Source organism: Heloderma suspectum, chromosome 4, assembly GCF_057233095.1.
Source record: "Heloderma suspectum isolate Gila_16-S chromosome 4, 16-S_ref, whole genome shotgun sequence".
Taxonomy (NCBI): domain Eukaryota; kingdom Metazoa; phylum Chordata; class Lepidosauria; order Squamata; family Helodermatidae; genus Heloderma; species Heloderma suspectum.
Genome location: NC_139461.1, coordinates 167,290,541 through 167,316,337, shown reverse-complemented (window position 1 = coordinate 167,316,337; position 25,797 = coordinate 167,290,541). Strand labels below are relative to the sequence as shown.

The 25,797-nt window shown below is 41.8% G+C and overlaps 1 protein-coding gene across 5 annotated transcripts in view; it reads right to left on the bottom strand.

Moving 5' to 3' along the window:
- Positions 1–25,797, bottom strand: part of RABGAP1L (RAB GTPase activating protein 1 like) — a 280,035-nt gene that overhangs the window by 224,293 nt on the left and 29,945 nt on the right. For all 5 annotated transcript variants that reach the window (XM_084851202.1, XM_084851207.1, XM_084851206.1 and 2 more), the window contains 4 exons: positions 19,220–19,286; positions 15,123–15,225; positions 12,939–13,105; positions 4,042–4,186 (listed from right to left, as the gene is read on the bottom strand). In XM_084851202.1, coding sequence (XP_084707328.1) covers positions 4,042–4,186; positions 12,939–13,105; positions 15,123–15,225; positions 19,220–19,286 — 482 coding nt within the window. The remainder of the gene's footprint in view (positions 1–4,041; positions 4,187–12,938; positions 13,106–15,122; positions 15,226–19,219; positions 19,287–25,797) is intronic.

Here is a 25,797-nt window from a genome sequence, read left to right as displayed (position 1 = left end):
TGGATGTTGGAAAAAAAAACATCTGCTTCCATTTCTAGTACATTTGTTCAAGGTGCTTCAAAGTGGATGGAATGGAAGTTGGGGCCTTCCATGATTGCTGAATAATTTGTAATAAGGCAGGAAGCATCAGTTGATGCTTTCGAACTGTGGTGCTGGAGAAGACTCTTACGAGTCCCCTGGACTGCAAGGTCAAATCAGTCCATCCTAAAGGAAATCAACCCTGACTGCTCATTGGATGGACAGATACTGAAGCTGAAGTTCAAATATTTTGGCCACCTAATGCGAAGAGAAAACTCCCTGGAAAAGATCCTGATGCTGGGAAAGATTGAAGGCAAAAGGAGAAGGGGACGGCAGAGGATGAGATGGCTAGATACTATCACCGATGCAATGAACATGAACTTGAGCACACTCCGGGAGACAGCGCAGGACAGGAAGGCCTGGTGTGCTATGGTCCATGGGGTCACGAAGAGTCGGACACAACTTAACGACTGAACAACAACAACAGGAACCCTAGCAAACACTACTTGTGTAGAGGTTTCGGATTGCATCAAATACTGGATCTTTGATTTTAACCATTGGCTTCTGGGTTTCTAGACCAAGAGATTGAGCCATACAGAGTATCTGCCCTGAGAAATGCCCTGTAACCTCAGACAGCAAGGGTGGGGTCCTGATTCCCCACACAGTCTCTGGTGATGAGATGGACGGAGCCACTGAAGAATAGGATGTTGAGTCCAACTGATAATCCTCCAGTGCCAACTGCAGAGAAACTCCTTCCTTCTGATGGGAAGGTTGTGACCCACCAAGTCCCAAAGGAATTACTGTCTTCAGATCTGTCAGATGTGACGAGATTGTACAAGTGGACATAGGGCATAAGCTATTAGGGAGTGTAGTGAGCAGTGACACAGGAGGTGCTGCACTTGGTGGTATCATGGGAACAACTTTCATTGCTGACACAGCCACTGGTGGTACAGCAGGTATGGTTGAGGGAACCAGGAATGTATCCTGATCTGGTGGAAGCTTTGACATCAGAGCCGATGGAGTGCATCAATATCCATCAGATGAATGCTCCCCTGGATAACGGAGGCCCCAGCACCAACCATCTCGCACCTCCAATTATGGTCTTTGACACAATATCGGTATTGCGGAGGATCCTAGAAGGACAGAGATCGTCTATCCCAATCAGGATATGGTGATCTCGATCAATACTGGGACTGCTCACACCACTTGGGGCTCAAACCTCTGCATACAGAGTACAAGGAACCCGAAAATGCCAAATCGGGAGAACCTGTTGAGATTGTGGGTGGCACCTGTGATAAAGAGGAGAATCAGCTTCACCTAGCATCAGCCCCCTTTATAGTGGTGGGTACAGAGACACCTCCCGGATCTTGCCTTCCAATGTCGAGGCTAGAACTAGAGGGACAGAATGCCAGGCCCCCTCCAGATGATGACATCAGGTCTCAAAAACATCTTTGATGGCTTAATGTTCCTTCTCCCAGATGATGTAATCACATTCCAAAGAGGTCAATTTGTGCAAGTAGTAGATATATGGTTGTATAGATTCTGAAGTCATCTCCTGTAGTAGGAGGATACTTCTGAGAGCAGTACTGGATGTGTATATTTCCACATAAAGAGGTAGCAAGAGGTCAGGATTACGTAAGAGGGGATTGGAGACTAATTTTCTTTTAGAAATTGAAGGCCCCTGCACTTCAAGGATTCACTGAAATGGAATATGGGTCCATAACAATTATATCAAAAGGGCCAGTGATGGTAGTGTATTCTGGATTGAACTGTCGAAAGTAGTTAGCAAGCAATGCTGGCAACAGTCCCTGAAGAATGTATAATGATTCTTGGAATTCGCCAAGTCAGGATTGCTTTTACCTTCCGAGGTTCCATGAGGATTCCCTCCAGGATGATCATATGCCCCAGGATGTCTATGCTGGTTAGGTCAAACACACATTTTTCTAGCTTTGTGATAAGATGGTGCTCCTGCAGCTTTTGAAGGACCTGACAGACATGCTGGGTGTAAGCTTGGCAATCTGGGCAGTATATCAGGATCTTGTCCAGCATAGAATTACAGATTTATCGAGGATGTCCTGAAAGATATTGTTCATAAAGTGCTGGAATACAGCAGGCACAGTGCACAGACTGAATGATATACTCATAGTGTCCATATCAAGTCCAGAAGGCTGTTTTCCATTCAACAACACCTTGAATCGAGATCACATTGTAGGCTTCCCACAGGCTGAGTTTGGTGTAGCTAAGAGTGCAGGGATTTTTATTTTATTTATTTATTTATTAGATTTATTAGAGCAAGGGGTACCAATTACAGACTATAATCTTATTTAGAGCCCAGTAATCATTACACAGCAGGAATTCCCCATTGTCCCTTACAAAAAGAACAGCGAACCCCCCTCTGTAAATTCTTATCCAGGAACTCCTACAGAGCTGCCAACTCAGGTTCAGAAAGAGAGTACATTTGCTGGACTGGGGCACCAGATCAATTGCTCAGTCATATGGGCAATGCAGTGAAAGGGTCCACTTCCTTTTCTACAAAAACATCCTGGAACATCCCTATTTGGCAGGGAGCTTAGGTGGCTCTGGAAACAGATGGGTCACTGAACACAAGGCCTGCATGGAACAGCATTGTAAACAGCATACTGCTGAGATCCCCAACATGATGTCTGTGGGCATCAATGTACCTGGGGACACCTCCCTTGGTGCCCACCTGGCCTTCTGTCCAACATGATTTTATTTTTAAATTTAAAAAACCCATTTAACTGAGAGGCAGGCACGTTGCAAAGTAAAATGCTGCCTCTCGCACCATCGTGGGCCCCAGAGGCATTCTTAGAAAATAAAAATGGGAAGTGACCCAGCCACCCAGAAAAAAGTAAAAGGTAAGCTAAGGGAGGGTGGTAGGGAGCGTCCTGGAAGACTGTGTGGGGTGGCAAGGAGTGACAGATGTTCTGCCTGTGCTGTTGATGTATGCTTCACCTTTCTGATGTATGTGTGACCTTGTTTTGTTTGTTTTGGTGTAGTTTGTGCTTTCCTTAAGTTTGTCTGTATTTATTGTGTGTATCGTGTGTGCGTGGTGGGGGTGTGTGTTTTGTCTGGGTTGGTGGGGGGGGGAGATTGGTGTGATGTGTATTTTGCTGGGATTTTGTGTGTGTGCCCCGTATGTGTGTTTTGGCTGTGGCTGTATGGTACGAGTGGGTGTCTTACCTGTATGTGTGAGCAGAGACTTCACAACTACCTTATACCTAGGGTCTTGGGGACATTACTTTTCTTTTAGCCTCAGTAGTTTACCTTCTGTGAAATGGGTGGTTTGTGACTAGTCACACACCCCATGGCAGCCATTTTGAGAACGGGCAAGCCTCCCTACCCCACAACCAATGGCAGCTGGTTTTTTTGAGTGCTCATGACATTCTCAAAATTCCAAATGTGCTCACTGACCCAAAAGGGTTGGGGACCTCTGGCACACTGACTGAAATTGAAACTTCGGGGCTGATCTGGAGGATGTCTGCATGATGCTGTGCCAGCCAACACATACCCAAAATGTACTATGAAGGGGAAAGTGCGTCAAGGCAGTAAGGCTAAAATGGATTGCTTGGTGGCTGTGGCCAACCCTTAATCCCAGCAGTATCTTATTTATTTCATTTCTATACTGCCCAATAGCTGAAGCTCTCTGGGCGGCTCAACAGTATAATCTGTTAGGTTCCAAGACTCAAGGATAACAGTCACTTAGTCAGCATTGCAGGTGTTTCCAGCATCTGAGTCAGGATCTTTTGTACCCAGGCGAATGTTGTATCCATGAATGTACTGATAATGCCTGAGTCAATCAAGGCAGAGGTATGCCGACAAAAAGAAGGAAAAATAGTGCAGACAGTCTGCATATACTGATTTACTAATTAACATTTCCTGTTCATAAATTATACTTCTCTCCTATTTGAAGTACATCCCCAGCAAGGACAATTATGAAGAGCAGCATTTAATGTGACGTATTATAGCTCAGACAGGAACTGTAGAAGTTAATTTTACTCTTACCCTCATCAGCATCATCGTCTTGTGGAGATACTTGGTCTACACCACTTGATGGACTCACTGGATTGTCCTCTTTCTCTGAATCTCGGTGCAGACTGAAGACTTCATAAATTGCATCTCCAGAATTTGTGTGACTTTTCCCTTCACACTAAATATGTGACAGAAAACACATTTCAACCCAAACAGCATTCTTTGATTTCTATTAATAACTTTTGATTAATGCAATTTTTCCATTGGTTATTGTTCTATTTTTTGTTTTGTTTTTTCTGTATAAAAATAAAACAATGTTAATAAAACGTATTTTAAAAATTATTTTAGCACTGGAATTATAGCAAGAAATATATGACGTTCTGTTAGTTTGACTCCGCTAAGCCAAGAATTTAATAACTGAACACATTGTATGGTGTGGAAAACAGGAAGATAAAAACAGCTAGCAGAATAAATCAGCGCAAACCAGCCTATATAAATCAATGAACGTGTTCTTGCAGAATCTGTGAAAATTGCTGATATTCATGTGCTTTTAAATTATATTCCTGTGATGTGGGGATTAACAGATAGACAGCAAAAGTGAACACTGAGAGCCCTAATGGTTGCAGAGAGACTCATACTTCAAGTCGGGAAGGATAAACACCCACCACCTATCAATCAGTGGTCTGAAGACCTTTCTGCTCTTGCTGCATTTGAACGTATATCCTACAGTCATCAATTTCTTCTGGATATATATGGTCTGCTTCTATTAACATACGTATTTGAAACAGAAGTGTCAAATCATCATCTTTTTCTTTTCTTCTTTTTCTTCAATTAATGGTGTTGCGAGCTTATTGTGAATGGATTTTTTTTTTGTTATGTTCTGTTTGTTGGTGTTGTTTGTTGTATTTCCCCCCTTTTGTTTTGTTATAATTGCAAAAAAATTTTTTTTAAATACTGGATATAACTGTTAGTATGGATGACGCAGCGTGCTACAACCACAAGATGGTTTGTAACTTTAGAGTTTTCAGTTGTATGTGCTTTTTAATATTATACACCATTTTCTACCATTGTTGGCATCCATGTTGGTTAAAGTATCAAATGCATCACAAAATCAACCGATAAAAATCAAGAGCATTCTTGAAATACAAAAGGAGCATTGAAATACCCTTAAAAGCAGCAGTTAAAATCAGTATTAGGAGCAGCAACCATCCTCAAGAACAAATTAAATCAAATTACTTTTATTTGTTTACAACATTTACACACTGCTCCACATCTAAACAGATTCCAGAGTGGTAAACAATACAAAAGAAGAAGAAAAGAAAAAACTCCATATTAGTTTTTTAAAAACCCAGGTAAGTTACCCACCAAAAGCCTGAGCAAACAAGAGAGATTTTGCTTGTTGCCTAAAAGGTAGCTGAAAAGGAGCCAGGTGGATATTGCTTGGGAGGGAGTTCCACAATCAAGGTGCAAACAGAGGAAAAGGTCCTCTCTCTGGTAGTCACTAACCTCCACAAGCAGGTCTGTACAGGAGTAAGCATTTTAGGAAGGTGTATGGAACCTCAGGCCCAGGGGCTAAACCTGGCCCAAAGGGGGTCCCCAGAAGACCATACCCTCTTCTTCAGCCCCACCCCATTTCTCCCAATCATTTGGTGGTCTCACAGCCTTTGTGCCGTTTTCCCCCCATTCTAAACAGTTGACAGCCATGGGGCTGTCACTGCCCCAACATATACGGCATTGCATATCCTCAACCAGGTGTTTTAGCTAAGTGTGAGGCTGGATGTCTAGAATTAAAAGGGGGGTTCTCTGTGACCTCGTTGTCATGGTAAGACCACTTCCTGGTGTAGTTTAGGTGACAGTGGTCATTCCCCTTTGCAGGGGTAGTGGACCAATCAAGATAGTCCACCTCAGAAGACTTATGAAGTCCAAAGGATTCCTGAATGCTCTTGGGGAGTTTCTACTCAATGTGACTGACACTCCTGTTGAGGCCCTTATCTCACTATGGTATGGTGAGATGGAATGGGCTATTAATACAACTGAATTGTATTTTATGGCAAACCCCCATTGTATACCTTTCCCCCTGCTAATCAATAATGTGTTCATAAAGGGAGGAGAGATTAACGTCTCTTGCAGAGGCATCATTCTATGGATTTCTTTAGCAGCTATATGATGATGCACTTCTTGGACCTTTAGGTTTGCTTCATACATTATATTTTGCACCCTCAAATTGATTCTTGGGTACAAAATATATATGCACAGCAGTGGTTTTCATGACAGGTGCTCAATTATGGCTTTGGGCTTCAAAAGCCACACTAGCAACAATAGGAAATATTTGTGCTTTCTTTCCCACCCACCTGCATCTCAATATTAATGTGTATGTTAAGGCGAGAGGTTTGGTTTGATACAGATGGGTACCACTCATTTTTTGTTAAATTAGTAAACTGAATCAACAAAATATTAATATATTTTAGGTACTTTAGAAAATAATATTTTCAAAGTATGGTTCTGTGCCCTGTGTGTGTTGAATTCGGTTGGTTGTCAGTTTTCCCTTTCCTCTCCTTGTCAGTTTCCTCATGGTTTGACTCTGTTTGTTGTTTCACTATAAGAGAGCTGATAATGCAAGACTCAAAAAAAAACAAAAAAATGGATGGAGGAGATCATATTATTCCACTCTGTAAAGCCCAAACTACATGTTTTTAATGGCAGCCACAAGAGTTCTAAATTTCATTAGAGCAGCAGCACTGGTGAGGACATCTTAACCACTGACTTCATGATGTAAATCACCCCCAATAGCCCCATGGTGGTAGTAGGGATTAAGTTATCAATATTTTGTGCTATGAAAGCCAATCTGCATATATACTGTTCTGCTTCTGGTACTCATGAGGAAGGGGCAAGGAACTACACAGAGCCTTGAAGTTTGGGCTACTAGAAATATTTCTCCTCCACACACAGGTAGTTCATCAGCCATTGCTCACACACTTGCAAGCCCATTCTTTTATCCATAAGGGATGGAAACCTAAAAGAAACTGAAACTGAGATTCTTGGGGCACTACTTTCTACACTCAATACCATTTTCTGTGTGTTTTTTGTACAGTCATAGAATGCACATGGCCTTTAACTATATAGACTATTCCTTTTACTACTTTGCATACCAGCTTGGGTGAGTTGATAGCATGTGTGTGGCATACAGAAACAAACATGAGACTAGCCATAGTAAATCCTGTGTACTTCAAGCTATTCAGTGGCTTCAGGCTTGGCTTCTCTAAACTGGATGGTTTGTTTGTCTTGAAAGAAACAGGAGGGCCCTGCATTTCTGTGGCAATTTCATTTTTGCTGATGGATCTAAAATATAGCAAATTACACTCCTGGCTTTTATAACTGAAAGGAGATTCCATTTTTCATGTCAAAAGTTCTGCTTTAGTATTAAATGTAAGATACTCTTCATTTATGAATTTATTGCTCTTTTGAAGTTGACTTGACTTGAAAAACAAGTTCTTGTTTTTATAAAATTATGAAGGGGTTGCAATGTCTAAGGTGTCTAGGGAACCTTAACCTTATAATCAGTATATTAGATGCATTTTAAATTATTTTATGAAAATATGTGCAGTTAGCATTTTTGAATGGGACTGCACAAACTAAATTTTAGTTTATCATACCTTGTTCATACTACGATCTTACATTTTAATGAGAGATGTTGATGTTTTAAAGTGAAGGATACTATACAATTCCAAAGATTCAATTGAGAAGGGCTTTTTATTTGTTTTAATGTTAATATAATAAAATATATTGTTGTTCAGTCGTTGTGTCCGACTCTTTGTGACCCCATGGACCATAGCACGCCAGGCCTTCCTGTCCTGCGCTCTCTCCCGGAGTGTGCTCAAGTTCATATCCATTGCATCGGTGATGCTATCTAGCCATCTCATCCTCTGCCATCCCCTTCTCCTTTTGCCTTCACTCTTTCCCAGCATCAGGGTCTTTTCCAGGGAGTTTTCTCTTCGCATTAGGTGGCCAAAATATTGGAGCTTCAGCTTCAATATCTGTCCTTCCAATGAGCACTCAGGGTTGATTTCCTTTAGGATGGACTGATTTGACCTCCTTGCAGTCCAGGGGACTCGTAAGAGTCTTCTCCAGCACCACAGTTCGAAAGCATCAATTCTTCGGCGCTCAGCCTTCCTTATAGTCTCACAGCCATATGTTGCTACTGGGAAAACTATAGCTTTGATTAAACGGACCTCTGTCGGCAAGGTGATGTCTCTGCTTCTTACTATGCTGTCTAGGTGTGCCATAGCTTTACTCCCAAGGAGCAAGCAACTTTTAATTTCATGGCTACAGTCACCGTCTGCGGTGATCTTGGAGCCCAAGAAAATAACATCTGTCACTGCTTCCATTTCTTCCCCTTCCATATGCCAGGAAGTGATGGGGCCAGATGCCATGATCGTCGTTTTTTTACTGTTGAGTTTCAAACCAGCTTTTGCACTCTCCACTTTCACCCTCAACAAGAGGCTCTTGAGATCCTCTTTGCTTTCTGCCATTAGGGTGGTATCATCTGCATATCTGAGGTTGTTGATAATTCTCCCGGCAATCTTAATTCCGACCTGTGATTCACCCAACCCGGAGCTTCTCATGATGTACTCTGCATATAAGTTAAATAAGCAGGGCGACAATATTCAGCCTTGTCATATTCCTTTCCCAATTTTGAACCAATCGGTTGTTCCATGTCAGGTTCTTACTGTTGCTTCTTGACCCTCGTACAGGTTTCTCAGGAGACAGGTAAGGTGGTCTGGTACTCCCATCTCTTTCAGAATTTGCCACAGTTTGTTGTAATCCACACAATCAAAGGCTTTAGCATAGTCAATGAAGCAGAAATAGACATTTTTCTGGAATTCTCTTGCTTTCTTCATGATCCAGAGAATGTTGGTGATTTGATCTCTAGTTCCTCTGCCTCTTCGAAACTCAGCTTGTACTTCCGGTAGTTCTCGGTTCACATACTGCTGAAGCCTAGCTTGTAGGATTTTGAGCATAACCTTGCTGGCATGTGAAATGAGCGCAATTGTACGGGAGTTCATGCACTCTTTAGCATTGCCCTTCTTTGGAATTGGAATGTAAACTGACCTTTTCCAGTCTTGTGGCCACTGTTGAGTGTTCCAAATTTGTTGGCATATTGAGTGCAGCACTTTAACAGCATCATCTTTTAGGATTTTAAATAGCTCAGCTGGAATACTGTCATCTCTGCTAGCTTTGTTGTTACTAATGCTTCATAGAATCATAGAATAGTAGGGTTGGAAGGGGCCTACAAGGCCATCGAGTCCAACCCCCTGCTCAGTGCAGGAATCCAAGTCAGAGCATCCCTGACAGATGGCTGTCCAGCCTCGTCTTGAATACCTCCAGTGTGGGAGAGCCCACCACCTCCCTGGGTAATTGGTTCCATTGTTGTACTGCTCTAACAGTCAGCAAGTTTTTCCTGATGTTCAGCTGGAATCTGGCTTCCTGTCACTTGAGCCCATTATTCCGTGTCCTGCACTCTGGGATGATCAAGAAGAGATCCTGGCCTTCTTCTCTGTGACAACCTTTCAAGTACTTGAAGAGTGCTATCATATCTCCTCTCAGTCTTCTCTTCTCAAGGCTAAACAGGCCCAGTTCTTTCAGTCTCTCCTCATAGGGCTTTGTTTCCAGTCCCCTGATCATCTTTGTTGCCCTCCACTGAACCCTCTCCAGTTTGTCTGCATCCTTCTTAAAGCGTGGTGCCCAAAACTGGACACAGTACTCCAGATGAGGCCTAACCAGTGCTGAGTAGAGGGGAACTAGTACTTCCCGGGATTTGGAAGCTATGCTTCTATTAATGCAGCCCAAAAGAGCATTGGCCTTTTTTGCAGCCACATCACATTGTTGGCTCATATTCAGCTTGTGATCGACAACAATTCCAAGATCTTTCTCACTTGTAGTGTTGTTGAGCCACGTATCCCCCATCTTGTAACTGTGCATTTGGTTTCTTTTTCCTAGGTGCAGAACTTGGCATTTATCCCTATTAAATGTCATTCTGTTGTTTTCTGCCCAGCGCTCCAGTCCATCAAGATTGCTTCCTAAGACCCACTTGACTTCACTCTCTAGGATGTCTGGCTCAAGTTCAGTGACCGCACTATCATGGCTATCAGGGACATTCAGATCTTTCCTGTATAGTTCTTCTGTGTATTCTTTCCACCTCTTCTTAATCTCATCTGCTTCTGTTAGGTCCCTGCCTTCTTTGTCTTTTATCATGCCCATCTTTGCATAAAACGTTCCCTTGAGATCTCCGATTTTCTTGAAAAGATCTCTAGTCTTTCCCATTCTATTGTTTTCCTCGATTTCTTTGCATTGTTCATTTAAGAAGGCCTTCTTGTCTCTCCTTGCTATTCTCTGGAAATCTGCATTCAGTTGGATATATCTTCCCCTTTCTCCCTTGCTTTTCGCTTCCCTTCTTTCCTCAGCTACCTGTAAAGCCTCATCAGACAGCCACTTGGCTTTCTTTCATTTCTTTTTCTTCGAGATGGATTTAGTTGCTGCCTCCTGAACAATGTTATGGACCTCCGTCCATCGTTCCTCAGGCACTCTGTCTATCAGGTCTAATCCCTGAAATCTATTCCTCACCTCCACTGTATATTCATCAGGGATATGATTTAGGTCATACCTGAATGGTTTAGTGGTTTTCCCTACGTTCTTCAATTTAAGCCGAATTTTTGTAACAAGACGCTCATGATCTGAGCCACAGTCAGCTCCAGGTCTTGTTTTAACTGACTGTATGGAGCTTCTCCATCTTTGGCTGCAAAGTACATAATCAATCTGGTTTCAATACTGACCATCTGGTGATGTGTAGAGTCATGTGTAGAGTCGCCTCTTGTGCTAATGGAAAAGCGTGTTTGCTATGATCAGCGTGTTGTCTTGGCAAAACTCTATTAGCCTTTGTCCTGCTTCATTTTGTACACCAAGGCCATGCTTGCCCGTTATCCTGGTGATTTTTTGACTTCGTACTTTGGCATTCCAATCCCCTATGATGAAGAGGACATCTTTTTTTGGTGTTAGTTCTAGAAGGTGTTGTAGGTCTTCATAGAACCGATCAACCTCAGCTTCTTCGGCCTCAGCGGTTGGGGCATAGACTTGAATTACTGTGATGTTGAATGGTGTGCCTTGGATTCATACTGAGCTCATTCTATCGTTTTTGAGATTGTACTCCAGTACTGCTTTTCCCACCCTTTTGTTGACTAAGATTTCCATTTCTTCTACGGGATTCTTGCCCACAGTAGTAGATATGATGGTCACCTGAATTAAATTCGCCCATGCTTGTCCATTTTAGTTCGCTGATTCCCAAGATGTCGATGTTCAATCTTGCCATCTCATATTTGACCACCTCCAGCTTACCTTGATTCATTGATCTGACATTCCAGGTTCCTAAACAATATTGTTCTTTACAGCATCGGATTTTCTTTTCACCACCAGACACATCCACAGCTGAGTGTCCTTTCGGCTTTGGCCCAGCCGCTTCACTCTTTTTGGTGCTACTTGGAAATACCCTCTGCTCTTCCCCAGTAGTATATCGGACACCTTCCGACCTGAGGGGCTCATCTTCCAGCGTCATCTCTTTTAGCCTTGTGATACATTCCATGGGGGTTTCTTGGCAGGAATACTGGAGTGGGTTGCCATTTCCTTCTCCAGTGGACCAAATTTTGTCAGAACTCTCCACCATGTCCTGTTCGTCTTGGGTGGCCCTGCACGGCATGGCTTCACTGAGTTACACAAGCCCCTTCACCACAACAAGGCAGTGATCCATGAAGGGGAATAAAATATATTGCTTAGCATCTAATACATAAGCAGTGTTCCCCTGGACGTGACACAAGGGGAAAGGAGAAAAGCCAGAAATGAATATTAAAAATGAAGCTTAGCAAGTCAAGTTACTTTTTTCTCACACTTTTTTCATTAAGATAAAGTGTGAGAAAAAAAACTGTAGAAAGGGGAATTAAGGGGAATAACACTAAGCAACCATTCCTTTGTTAGACTTTTATGCATATAATTACAAGGTGACTTGGCCAAAATAACAGGTCAATACAAGAAAGCAGTCGGTCAGTTTGGGCTTCCTGTTTGGGTTCATTTAGAACAGTATTTGTGCGTGCGTTACGTGCGAGAGAGACAGAGAGAGACAGATCTGCTCTTGCTCATCACAAAAGGAGGTGTTGGATGTCACACTGTATCCTTTAGTCCAGACTTCCCCAACCTGGTGCCCAACCAGATGTGTGGTACAACAGAATCTCTAATCTGTACTCTGGCCCAACAACAAGTACAAACATTCCAGCCCAGCACCTGAGTAGACTGGTCTCTTGGTAAGAAAGATTCTTTATAGATGACAGCAACCCCCGCCCCATATCTCCAGCCTGTGCTGGTGCTGCACTGTATACCCAGGTATATAAAGCTGGGACAGACCCACTCCACCCAGCTTGCCCATCCAGGTCCCACTGATAAATACCAAGTCAGCCCCTTCATCCACAATCAAATCATGGATGACAGCTGTCTTATAATTACTGACTAACCTGACATTTGGTATGCTTCTGCTGGATTGCAGCAACTAAACTGTTTCTATCATTTACACCCCTGGCCGGCCACTAGTTTTCCTGTAGAGTCACTCTGAGGAGTGAGTAGAGGTGGCAGGTTAACGTCTCATCCCTAACAGATGTCTGCCAATTATTCCTACAACCAAGGACATTGGTCCCTCTCTGAGTGTACCCCTTTTTCACCTCTAGGTTGGTAACTGAGGGCCAGGTTCCATTTGGCCCAGGGCTTCCAGTTGCTGATGCCTAATTTACACATGTATGAATTTTGAGAAGAACATACAGAAACAAATGATTGGACAGTGAAGAGTTATTCCAAATTGTTGCTTTCCCCCTTATTTATTTTTTTTAAAGCACTACCTGTTTCAATTTCATGTAGAACGTTTCTGTGTAAGATTTTCTGCTGAAGTACCAGAAGCGCTCATTGGCAGGATATACACGTACAAGCGTCTCCAGCAGAAAGCGAACTGGCTCTACCACTTCTGTGACCACCATATCTACTGCCACAGTCATGTAAACACGCTTATCTGTAGCACAAGAAGCAGAATTTCACAGAAAATTACTGATGATTAAACATTATAAAAGCAATTAAATAATGGTGCTGTGATGAGACTCTTGAAAATGTTGTTTATTAGCTCTGCTGAACGGTGTTCTCTTGTTTAAGCTCTGAGTTACTACTATTCTTGAATACTCTGCCCTCTCACCTGCTGTCCCCCTTTTCTCTGGAACTCTCCAACATCCACATGTGGTATACAGCTTTATTCAGAGGTTCACTCAACATATTTTATCAGTATGTAGGCAAACCCATTTAACTCAACATATTCAGATCCCTCACACAACAAGATGCTATCTTAGAGTAAGATTAATTTTTTTACCCTAGATATAGGACATACAGAGTTTTCTATTTCCAGAAATCACTTTCTCAGAAAAGATCTGTCTTTTGTTTCTTTACTATAAAAATATCAAAATAACAATATTAAATACAAAATTTATACTTGCATAGATTCAAGTATAATCTATGTCATATTCAAAATCATCTAAAGTGAACGCTTCAAACAGAGCAAAACACAATTGTTAGTTTCAGGCTTACTGGGTTTGTCTACAGGAAACACTGGGGATTGCTGATCCAAAAAGATAGCTCCCAATGTTGTGCATTCAAAATCTTTCTTATATTCTCTTTGCATTGTCTTAAACTTGTCTAGTGTATTTTTACTTCATTTATTTATTTATTTCATTAAGACATATTCTTAAAGATACAATTCTATTCCTAAATCACTTATGTCTAAACAGTACTGCTGAAATTAAAACCTCTTCACAACGTCGATGCTCATAACAACATACATATAAAAACATTGCAGCATCCCATAACATGTTACAGGTAACTATGCAGCACAAGGATAATTTCTTTGATTTCATCCTGTCCTATAAGTGTATTTTTTTTCCAAAACATCTCTCTTGTATTTATGATTTGAGAAATTCCCTCCTGGTACCTTATCTGATTGCATTCCTGTCTTATGATGCCCCTAATGGTTTTATAAGGCTATTTATAATTCCGTGAGTGCTAAATCGCTGTAAATCTAATATGGACGTTGACAGAGTGCCTATCGTATTACTGAACCCTTGGAGTCTCAAGTGCAAAACCTGACACCTACTATTTGGATTCCTTTCTTACCAGTAAGGAATACTAATGAGCCAATAAGCCAATCATCAATTACTAACTGCCTGTACTTCTGTCTCCCATCTGGGAAGGCTCAAAATAAGTTTAATTACTCCTCTGCCAAGAGACCGAGCTGCATCACATTGACCTTTGGAATCCCATTATTTTAATCCAGAATTCTCTTGGAGGCACCTAATTATTGAATTTCCTATTTTACTGCAGGGGCTGGGTAGTGCAAATAAGATTTACCTGATTTGCCACACACATCTCTACCTTTTTTCAAGTATTTAAAGAGCATTAGAAAACATGCTTCTTCTCCCAAGTTTTTAACCTCTGATCTCTGTCTCCTTCCCCTTGTGTTTCTACCCTTCCCCTAACTGTCTTCTTTTTCTATTGGAAGACTGTGCATATGGTTTGTTCTTTTTAACCTAACTTACAATAGTGCTGAAGTACTTCAGAAATAATTCTGTATGTTGGGAAGAATCCTGCCTAGAGGAGAAGAGCATGAGATCTTAAATTCACTTGTAGTCCTGGGATTATATAAACTACCAGGTTGACAAATATAATTTTAAATGCATTATTTAAGCAAGGGGAAAGTGCACTTTGGCTGTATCCATCAGCCAAAGGAACAAGAGCCACCAATCGCCAGGGAAGATTAGCTTGGCCCTAGGTGCATTTAAATGCCTGCGTATAGCCTTGAAAAAAACTTCTCACTCCTCTTCCTTTTCCCTCCACTCTCCTTTGCTTGTGTGTCAAGCTTTTTTACTTTCTAAGTCTGATAGAAGGGCCTCTCTCTCTGTTTTATTGATGTGAGCTGCTTTGGAAGACAATAATTGTCTGGAAAGTGGGATAAAAATACAGTAAATAAATAAAAAAATAATAATTACCCTTAGGAGTTTCTTCGTTTAGAACTAAAAAGGTAGGTGTGTTAGGATTCCAAATCCCAGTAATAATGTAAGCTTTTCCATCAGAGCTTTTCCCCATGGACTCCTAAAAACACAAAAATTTTCTTCAGGATTGTCTCAATTTCCAATTGTATATCTGGACAACCATCAAATGCACATGGAACACATGCTGTTTTTAAAAGTCACAACTGAAACAAACTAAAGAGATCTTTACTATAAGCGGCTCCTGAGTTTGGTTCATTTGTAATAGTGTTTTTTCCCCAGTTACTGAATGAACACCAGGCAGAGCCAAAATAATGTACTTATGGCTGTCAGCTGCATATACTACGTAGAAATTTTATAAATATGGAAGTCAGCAGTTCACAAGCATCATATGTGATGCCTGTGAAAATAAAAACATCAGTGAAGGGATCTACCTTCAGAAAAAGAACCCAAATTTAAAGGGTCTTTTTAACATAAAGATGCAATGATGTACATTTACTCATGAGTACTCCCACCAACTTCAGAGAGTCTTATCTGTTTCATCTGTGCTGCAATAAAGTATCACTCAGGTGATTTCCAAATGTCCATATGCATATGACTTTCATGTGAAATATGCAGCTGGTAGCCAGAAATACACTATTTTTGTACAAAGCTCCTGCACTAAGTAGTCCTAAAAATGGTATCTGGAGGAAAGCATTAGATACAAGAACTGACACAATGTTTTAGAAGTTAATCCTAGATCCTAAAATTTAAGCAGCCTAAGTCACGGCATAATTTACAGCCCATCCACAATTCTTGACTTTACATATCACAAAAATCAGTCCACAACACTTCATAAAATTAATGATATAGGAAAGTTTAGAATATTTTGAAAATGTGTCAAGAAACCACTCCCTGTACAATTTCATAGTATTCTATACATCATATATTATGCCTGTTTTAATTCAACTCTCTGGAGAAGTAAATCAGGTAGGCAAGAAAACTATTATTTGTTTATTGTTTAATAATAGTTACTTTTGAAATAATTGTTATATTCATCTTTGCCCTTAGTCAACTAGAAATCTTAGAAAGCAATACTATGGTCCCTGGGAGAACATCCCAGGGATCATAGGATACTGAGGAGTTCCCCCTCTGAGGCTGTAGATACTGGTACAACCTCAGGAGGGAAAATTCAAATGAGGATTTCCCACCACCACCCCTTGCAAGAGCCCCAGAAACCACTGCAGGCTCTTGAGGATGCAAATGAGGAGGAAGGAGGCAAGTAGGAGAGTTGACGAGGACTTACAGGATCATAAAACTATGCAGCTCCCATCCCTGCCCCACGACTCTATTAGACACACTCAAAAGCACATCTAGTGGAATATCAGCAGAAAGGAGGATGGAGAGGCAAAGATAGCCTCCGTCACTCCTCCTGCTCTGCCAGGCGTTTGCTGGCACAGCATAGGATTTTCAGTGCTCCTTGGATGCCCATAGGATTGCACTGCCCATGTACCTTCATACTACTCAGGGATGGAGCGGGGGGGGGGGGGAAGAGTCCTCCTTGCCCTTCCTGCTCCTGGGATAATCTTATACTGATTGCCGTACATGTACAGATTTCACCAACAAAAAATAGCACAAAAATTGCTTGCAAGCAATCTTAGCCTGCTATGAGCAGATCTGATGAGGGGATATGGGGCAATGGTTCTAGCCTGCCATTTAAATAATAAAGCTAGAGACCTTCGCAGCCAGCTACCTGCTTCTAAGAAAACAAGCCTGTTGTGAGACCTGTTGAGACATCAAAAAAATCATTGGAAAGTGACTCTCTTTTAATGAAGGACTCACTTTCTTTTTTTAGTTACTATTATAATGTACAAACTAACAAAATATCACATTTGTTACAAAAAAAGTCACAAACACAGAATAAAACATATAGCCTGGATGCTCAAGGGATTCTACACAAGTGACAGTCACCAAGCATTCAAAGACCTAGTTCGCACAACACGATAGTCCACTGGGACTACCATGTCATGCCAGGTGCCCGCCAGCAACATTTTTGCATGGCGCCTGGCTTGTCATATTGCATGAACCCAGGCAGCAGCAGTTGTTGGAGTATCAGACAACCCTAAAATAACCCATAGCTTGTTTTAGGGTAATTTGAGGGTTGCCTAACCCTCAAACAACCCCTGTCACTTGGGTTCGCATGACACGACAAGACATGGCAAACCAGGCATCTGCAGGCACCATGCAAAAATGGTGCCCACAGATGCTCAGCATGATGTGATAGACCCCACAGGTAAATTAAACCACAGTGGGCTGTCATGTCATACTGTCAGGGTGGAAACCGAGCCCACTGAACCCCAGAGCAGTTCTGATTCTGAGGAGGAACAGCAATCCATGGGAGAAGAGCGCGCTCATCTCTCACAGGCACAGCAGCTGGCAGAGATTCCTCCTGCCAGCATTCCTGAGATAGACAGTGACCCTGGCAGCGAGAGAGTGCAGGATGGGGGCTCACTGGACGCTCGATGCTGACAGCGACAACAGCTGGAGGGCAAAGAAAGGAGGCGCAGCGCTCGTTTGTCGCGCAAGCAAGGGTCGCATCCTGAGGACCCAAGGGAAAGTGGGAGGAACTCTCCCTAGCCCTTAAGTTCAGGGTCTTCCCGTGATTCTCCTTCAAACGGGGACCAACTGCCTAACCCGGAGCATAGGCTACTCTGCTGTTCATTGCTTAGTCGCTGGTGATTAGCATCTGAAAGAGTTATTAAGCTGAAAAGGGATTAAAGCCTTGAAAAGAATCCTTTTGTCTGTGTCTTGAGTTAGCTATTGGAGTAGACTGAAAGAGGCCGCCAGGGCGCTCCTGACACATATGAACCAGCTCTAAGTCTTCCTAATTTTCCTGTCTTTCACAACAGATACATAGCAATCCAGTGTCCACATCACTAAATTGTCATTTATTAGAAATAAATGGCATCCAAAGTTGTTCAAATTTTTGTTTTTGTTTTCTGCCTTCAGGCATCGAACAAATTCTGTTAATTTAACCAATGAGGCAATGTACCATATCTTGTTAATCCATTCCTTCAAAGAAAGAGTGCAAGCTAATCTCCATTTAGCAGCTACGACTAATTTTACAGCTATTAAAAGATTTCCTACCAATTCCACATGGTTGTTCCTTACAATATCATTGACATACCTAAACAAGATGTACGTATCCAATCATTCTGTTCAAATGGCCTATAACTATTTCCCAGAAATTTCTGATTTTTATTTTTCGCAAGTCTGCCATGTGTTAAGCAAATCTGCACTGGTTTCCCCACATTTCCAACAAGCACTACTAATGTGAGGGTATATCTTTGCCAGTTTTTGTGGTGTCATATACCAACAGTAAATATTTTCTTGTAAATTAATGCATGGGAAGATTTTAGGATTCTTCTAGAACATGTATCTTCAGTGATCCACAGAAATGTCTATGCCTAACACCTTTTTCCATTTTAACTTAAAACAATTTCCTTTATTATTATCTGCTGCAATTAATAGCCAATAAATATGAGATAACTATGTCTTAGTGTTGTACCTTTGGCTCATCATCTTTTCAAATATGGTTAGTTCTTTGCCCACATTTTTATCTTTTACATGTTTGGACATGTTTGGTCTCAAGAAAACCTGAATTTCCTTAAAATTCCTGTGGTATGCCCCGGGAAAGGATTGGAAGGGAATTAGAACAAGTTGGCTCCAAAATACGAACAGGTAATTCATCTGTATCATCTAACCACTGGGCTAATATTTTTAATTTTGAAGGTGCATAATAAAAGGGACTCAATTTCATGTAATAAAATCCAGATGTAGAGAACTAATTAAGGATTTTCCACACAGCTGCAGCATATCCTGGGAAATACACACCATTATAAGCATGAGAATTTCAAATCCCACTCAGTTTTTAGTTCTCATGTCAAAAGACATGTTCTCACAAAGAAACAAACATTTCTATTTCTGATTCCATGACAAGCTATGTAACATTCAGGTGGATTTTGCAAGACAGAATCATGGATACCTTGACACAACCCGTAGGGTGGAAACTGAACTGTATCCCATAGTCTCTACTAGTTATACAAGACAATTATTACCATATCTAGTAAGTGCATGTCACTGTTTTTGACATTTCGACCTGGACTTAGCAGCATCCCAAAGCACCTGTAAACGACATTTAGAAGTAAACACAAGAAAAAGTCACTTTTAAAAAGCTGAATTATAAAAACATCTTATCAACCACAGTTTTCCATTTAAACAGGAGAACCACAGCCTAATGCTAGTGCTATGAACATACATTTAATTTACTGTAGCCAGAGGATGTGGTTGTTTGGAGAGGTTCAGCCTACCACATGTTTGCTTGCCCCTTCTCCTTCATGGCCTTTAACAGAGCTGGGTGGGAGAGGGGTGGAAGAGAACAATTGGTTTTGTCCATGAGTTAATTAATCCTCTTTAAAAGTGGGTGTATTTGTAGCTGCCTCGAATAAAATTGGAAAGTCAAACTTACTCTGAGGTTCCATTCTGGCTGGCCGGCAGGCAGGCAGGCAGGCAGAATAGGCAACAAAGGGTTAGCCCCATCCTTTGCTCAAGCAAGGCCAATAAAAAGCTTCACACCCATTCCAAGGTTGAGGACCCTCCCAGAATTCAGAATTTAACTTCAGCAGAACGTTAGCAAAATAACATCCTAAAAAAAAATAGTGAATTGGCAAAAATGGAACAGAGCATTTAGAAGAAAACCAGAGCAGAGCGGATTACCATCTCAATAAAGTTTGTTAATGGGGGGGGGAGGGGGGAGGAAGAGGAGGAGGAAGAGAAGAGAACCATGAAAGGTTAATATATTTCCCTCCCCCAAAACATCTCCCTCCTATAGATCTGCCTGCTCTGTTGTTGGTTAATGACTCTGGCCTGCTTAGCTCACATGTAATGCTCATATGTAAAGAAAACATGGACAGAAGACCCATGCTTTGTTTAGCGAGGGCAACTGAACTGCACACACAAGCCTGGCTTATCATTATGTCCAAACTGGGCTAGTATTACAGATACGTAATGATGTTCTTATGCTTCTCTTGTCTAAAATTTTTGCTTCTGATAAAAAATATTTATAATTATATCAATTTTAAAAATCAATAAAATATGCAGAAACAGTTGCAATTCTATACTTAAATAAATGTATACAACAATGAGGGTTTAAAAAAATTATTTAAACTACTTCTATACCACTTGAAATCCCAAGATCTCCAAGCAGTTTACATAAAAACCCATACAATATAAAAACCAATTAAAACCAATTTAAAATAATAAGTAAAACAGAGCAGTGTCCTAATGAATTACAAGTCAGGGAAAGCCTGAGTAAGCAAATGTGTTTTCAAGAAGCATCTGAAGCTCACTATAGTTTCTGCTTCTCGAACCACACATGGGAGTGAGTTTTCCTGAGGGTGGGAGACAATACTGAGAAAGCCCATTTACGTTATCCAATGACACACTAACACACTGTTGGTCATGAGATGACCAATAAGGCCTCCACGGAGGATTTCAGGGGTCAATCTGGTACATTTGTCAATTTGGCAGTTGGCTAAGTATTCCGGTCACGAGTTGTTTAGGACTTTGAAAATAAATATATATAAAAACCTTGGCCATGGTTCACTAGCTAATAGGCAGCCAGTGCTATTCTTTTAATACAGGTGTATTATGTGTATAATTAGGTGATCCACTGAGCATCATAGCTTGTGCATTCTGCACTAGCTACTGCTTCTGAACCAGGCAGCCCCACATAGAGTGCATTATAGTACTCTAATCGTGAGGTTACCAGTGCGTGAATCACCGTACCTAGGCTGTCCTTATCCAGGAACAGGCAGTAGTTGGTTTACCAACCAAAGTTGGTAATGGAAGCTCCAGGCCAGAGGTCATCTGGGCATCCAGTGACAAGGATGGATCTAGAAGCGCCCCCAAACTACATACCCGTTCCTTCAGAGGGAGTGCAACTCTGTCCAGAACAGCCAAACACACCAATTCCCAGACCTGGGAACCGCCCATCCATAGAGTCACTGTCTTATCAGGATTCAGCTTCAGTTTATTAGCCCTCATCTAACCCATAAGTCTTCAGCAAAGGAGATCGTTACCTTGTCGTGGTGCTGGAGCTTGAGCACCTCAATGACATCATGAGCTAAACCGTGAAGGGACACCCAAGACGGGAAGGTCATGGCAGAGACGTCAGACTAAATACGATCCCTGGGGAAGGAAATGGCAACCCACCCCAGTATTCTTGCCATGAAAACTAAATGGATCAGTACAACCAGAGATATGTCAGTATACCATTGGAAGATGGGACTCCCAGGTCGGAAGATGGTCAAAATGCTACTGGGGAGGAACAGAGGATAAGTTCAACTAGCCCCAGATGTGATGACGCAGCTAGCTCAAAGCCAAAAGGACAGCTAGCAGCCGATGGTGCTGGTGGTGAACGACGAATCCAAAGTTCTAAAGATCGAAACACCACAGGAATCTGGAATGTAAGATCTGTGAGCCAGGGCAAATTGGATGTGGTTATTGGGGAGATGTCAAGATTAAAGATAGACATTTTGGGTGTCAGTGAACTGAAATGGACTGGAATGGGCCATTTCACATCAGATGACCACCAGATCTACTACTGTGGACAAGAGGACCACAGTAGAAATGGAGTAGCCTTCATAATTAATAATAAAGTGGCTAAAGCAGTGCTTGGATACAATCCAAAAAATGACAGAATGATCTCAATTTGAATTCAGGGTAAGCCATTTAACATCACAGTGATCCAAATATACGCCCCAACCACAGATGCTGAAGAAGCAGAAGTAGATCAGTTCTATGAGGATCTGCAGCACCTACTGGATAGTACGCCAAAAAAAGATGTTATTTTCATTACAGGAGACTGGAATGCTAAGATGGATAGTCAAACAACACCTGGAATTACAGGCAAGCATGGTCTGGGAGAACAAAATGAAGCAGAACATAGGCTGATAGAATTTTGCCAAGACAACTCACTGTGCATAACAAACACTCTCTTCCAACAACCTAAGAGATGACTTTATACATGGACTTCACCGGACGGTCGACACCGAAATCAGATTGACTACATCCTTTGTAGCCAAAGGTGGCAGACATCTATGCAGTTGGTAAAAACAAGACCTGGAGCTGATTGTAGTTCAGATCACGAACTTCTTATTGCACCATTTAGAATCAGACTAAAGAGAATAGGGAAGACCCACAGATCAGTTAGATATGAGCTCACGAATATTCCTAATGAATATGCAGTGGAGGTGAAGAATAGATTTAAGGGACTAGATTTAGTAGATAGGGTCCCAGAAGAACTATGGACAGAAGTTCGCAACATTGTTCAGGAGGCGGCAACAAAAAACGTCCCAAAGAAAAAGAAAACCAAGAAGGCAAGATGGCTGTCTGCTGAGACACTGGAAGCAGCCCAAGAAAGAAGGAAAGCAAAAGGCAACAGTGATAGGGGGAAGATATGCCCAATTAAATGCAAAATTCCAGAGGTTAGCCAGAAGAGATCAGGAATTATTTTTAAACAAGCAATGCGCGGAAGCGGAAGAAGATAACAGAATAGGAAGGACAAGAGACCTCTTCCAGAAAATTAGAAACATCGGAGGTAAATTCCAGGCAAAAATGGGTATGATCAAAAACAAAGATGGTAAGGACCTAATAGAAGCAGAAGAGATCAAGAAAAAGTGGCAAGAATATATGGAAGATCTGTATAGGAAAGATAACAATATCGGGGATAGATTTGACAGTGTGATCAGTGAGGTAGAGACAGACATCCTGAAGAGTGAGGTTGAATGGGCCTTAAGAAGCATTGCTAATAACAAGGCAGCAGGAGATGACGGTATCCCAGTTGAACTGTTTAAAATCTTGCAAGATGATGCTGTCAAGGTGATGCATGCCATATGCCAGCAAATTTGGAAAACACAAGAATGGCCAACAGATTGGAAAAAATCAACTTATATCCCTATACCAAAAAAGGGAAGCACCAATGAATGTTCAGACTATCGAACAGTGGCACTTATTTCACATGCCAGTAAGGTAATGCTCAAGATCTTGCAAGGTAGACTCCAGCAATTCATGGAACGAGAATTGCCAGATGTACAAGCTGGGTTTCGAAAAGGCAGAGAAACTACAGACCAAATTGCCAATATCCACTGGATAATGGAGAAAGCCAGGGAGTTTCAGAAAAACATCTATTTCTGTTTCATTGACTATTCTAAAGCCTTTGACTGTGTGGATCATAACAAATTGTGGCAAGTTCTTGGTGGTATGGGGATACCAAGTCATCTTGCCTGCCTCCTGAGGAATCTGTATAACGACCAAGTAGCAACGGTAAGAACAGACAATGGAACAACCGACTGGCTTAAGATTGGGAAAGGAGTACGGCAGGGCTGTATACTCTCACCCTACCTATTCAACCTGTATGTAGAACACATCATGCGATGTGCTGGGCTTGATGAAGCCAAGGCTGGAGTTAAAATCGCTGGAAGAAACATTAACAATCTCAGATATGCAGATGATACCACTTTGATGGCTGAAAGCGAGGACGAGCTGAGGAACCTCATGACGAAGGTGAAAGAAGAAAGTGCAAAAGCTGAGTTGCAGTTAAACCTCAAAAAAACCAAGATTATGGCAACCAGCTTGATTGATAACTGGCAAATAGAGGGAGAAAACGTGGAGGTAGTGACAGACTTTGTCTTTCTAGGCGCAAAGATTCCTGCAGACGCTGACTGCAGCCAGGAAATCAGAAGACGTTTACTTCTTGGGAGGACAGCAATGACAAATCTTGATAAAATAGTTAAGAGCAGAGACATCACACTGACAACAAAGGTCCGCATACTTAAAGCAATGGTATTCCCCATAGTAACCTATGGCTGAGAGAGCTGGACCATAAGGAAGGCTGAGTGAAGGAAGATAGATGCTTTTGAACTGTGGTGCTGGAGGAAAATTCTGAGAGTGCCTTGGACTGCAGGATGATCAAAGCAGTCCATACTCCAGGAAATAAAGCCAGACTGCTCACTTGAGGGAATGATATTAAAGGCAAAACTGAAGTACTTTGGCCACATCATGAGAAGACAGGATAGCCTGGAGAAGATGCTGATGCTAGGGAAAGTGGAAGGCAAAAGGAAGAGGGGCCGACCAAGGGCAAGATGGATGGATGATATTCTGGAGGTGACCGACTCGACCTTGGGGGAGCTGGGGGTGGCGACGGCCGACAGGAAGCTCTGTCGTGGGCTGCTCCATGAAGTCACGAAGAGTCGGAAGCGACTGACCGAATAAACAACAACCCATAAGTGCATCAAAAATCAATCATTAGTAAGAACTTGCTGACTTTCCTATAGAACACCTAAAATATGTTTAAAATCTTATGAGAACATTGCCACCTAGTGGAGCATCTTTTTAAATGCAATTTAAGAAAATCTGTTCAGAAGTTCCTCGAGTCTCTTTGCATTAAAGGCCAAAACTAGTAGATGTTATGCAAGATATGCAAGACCGGGATTCCAGACAACTTTCCTTTGCTTAAAAGTAGTTGCCAGGGGGAAGGGGAGATTCAATCCTTCCTCAAGGTACCTGTTTTCCCCACCCACACTGAGCAGTGAACAAGAGCTTCAGGAGGCAGGGTGCACAATTTAAAATCTGAGAAATACCTAAATAGGCCTCCCAGCACCACAACAGCACAAAGTGCATCACACCTCACAGTGACACACTGTGTGTCTGTCTGGAACGAAGCACCGTAGAAAATGCAGGAATGGATGGAAATGTGTGTCTCTGTCTGGAGCAACGCAGTTAGCTTTTGGTGCTGTTGGCACTCTCTTTTTACGTTCTATAATTAATCCTCATAAACCATCTTACAATCGGCAATATAAAAACAATACAACAAAGCTGTTGTACAAAATTAAACACCTGAACAGCAAGTAAAACAAACGGCCAGCATAAAAACATTCAAGGAAAAGCTGCACCAAAGTAATGAGTCTCCATAATCCATTTAAAAACATTCAAAGAGAGGTCCCACACAGATCTTGAGGGTGAGAATTCCACAAATATAAAGCCACCACTTATATTTGGTCCCTGGTAGCCAATCTAATCTTTCCTGGTGAGCATAAAGCCTCTGAGGCCCATCTTAAGACCCATCCAGGTTCATATATGTGCAGGTAGCCTTTTAAATAACCATGTCCCATATCATTTAGGCTGCAGTCCCTAACCTTTTGGGGTCAGTGAGCACATCGGGAATGCTGCGAGAGTCATAGGTGCTCTCACAACATGACTGCCAAGGTAGGAGCAGCTGGTCACAAAACACCCATTTCCAAGAAAGCAAACTGGCAAGAGTGAAAGATTTTGAAGAAATTTACTTTCCCAAGTACAAGACAGAGGTGTGGATTGAGGTTTAAGACACAAAATTACATTTTTCTGCTCCAACACTCATTTCACAGAAGGCAAGTTGCTGAGGCTCAGAAACAAGTAACTTGGCCAAGAAACTGGATACAAAGCAGTGGTAAATCAAATGCCAAATCACATGTTTGCCCCCACAATGCACAGCAAAATACCCATTTCAAACTGGCAATGCTCAGAGAAACACGCACCCAGGCAAAACACACACCACACCCAGGCAAAACACACAGCATACCAAAACAAGCCAGCTAAC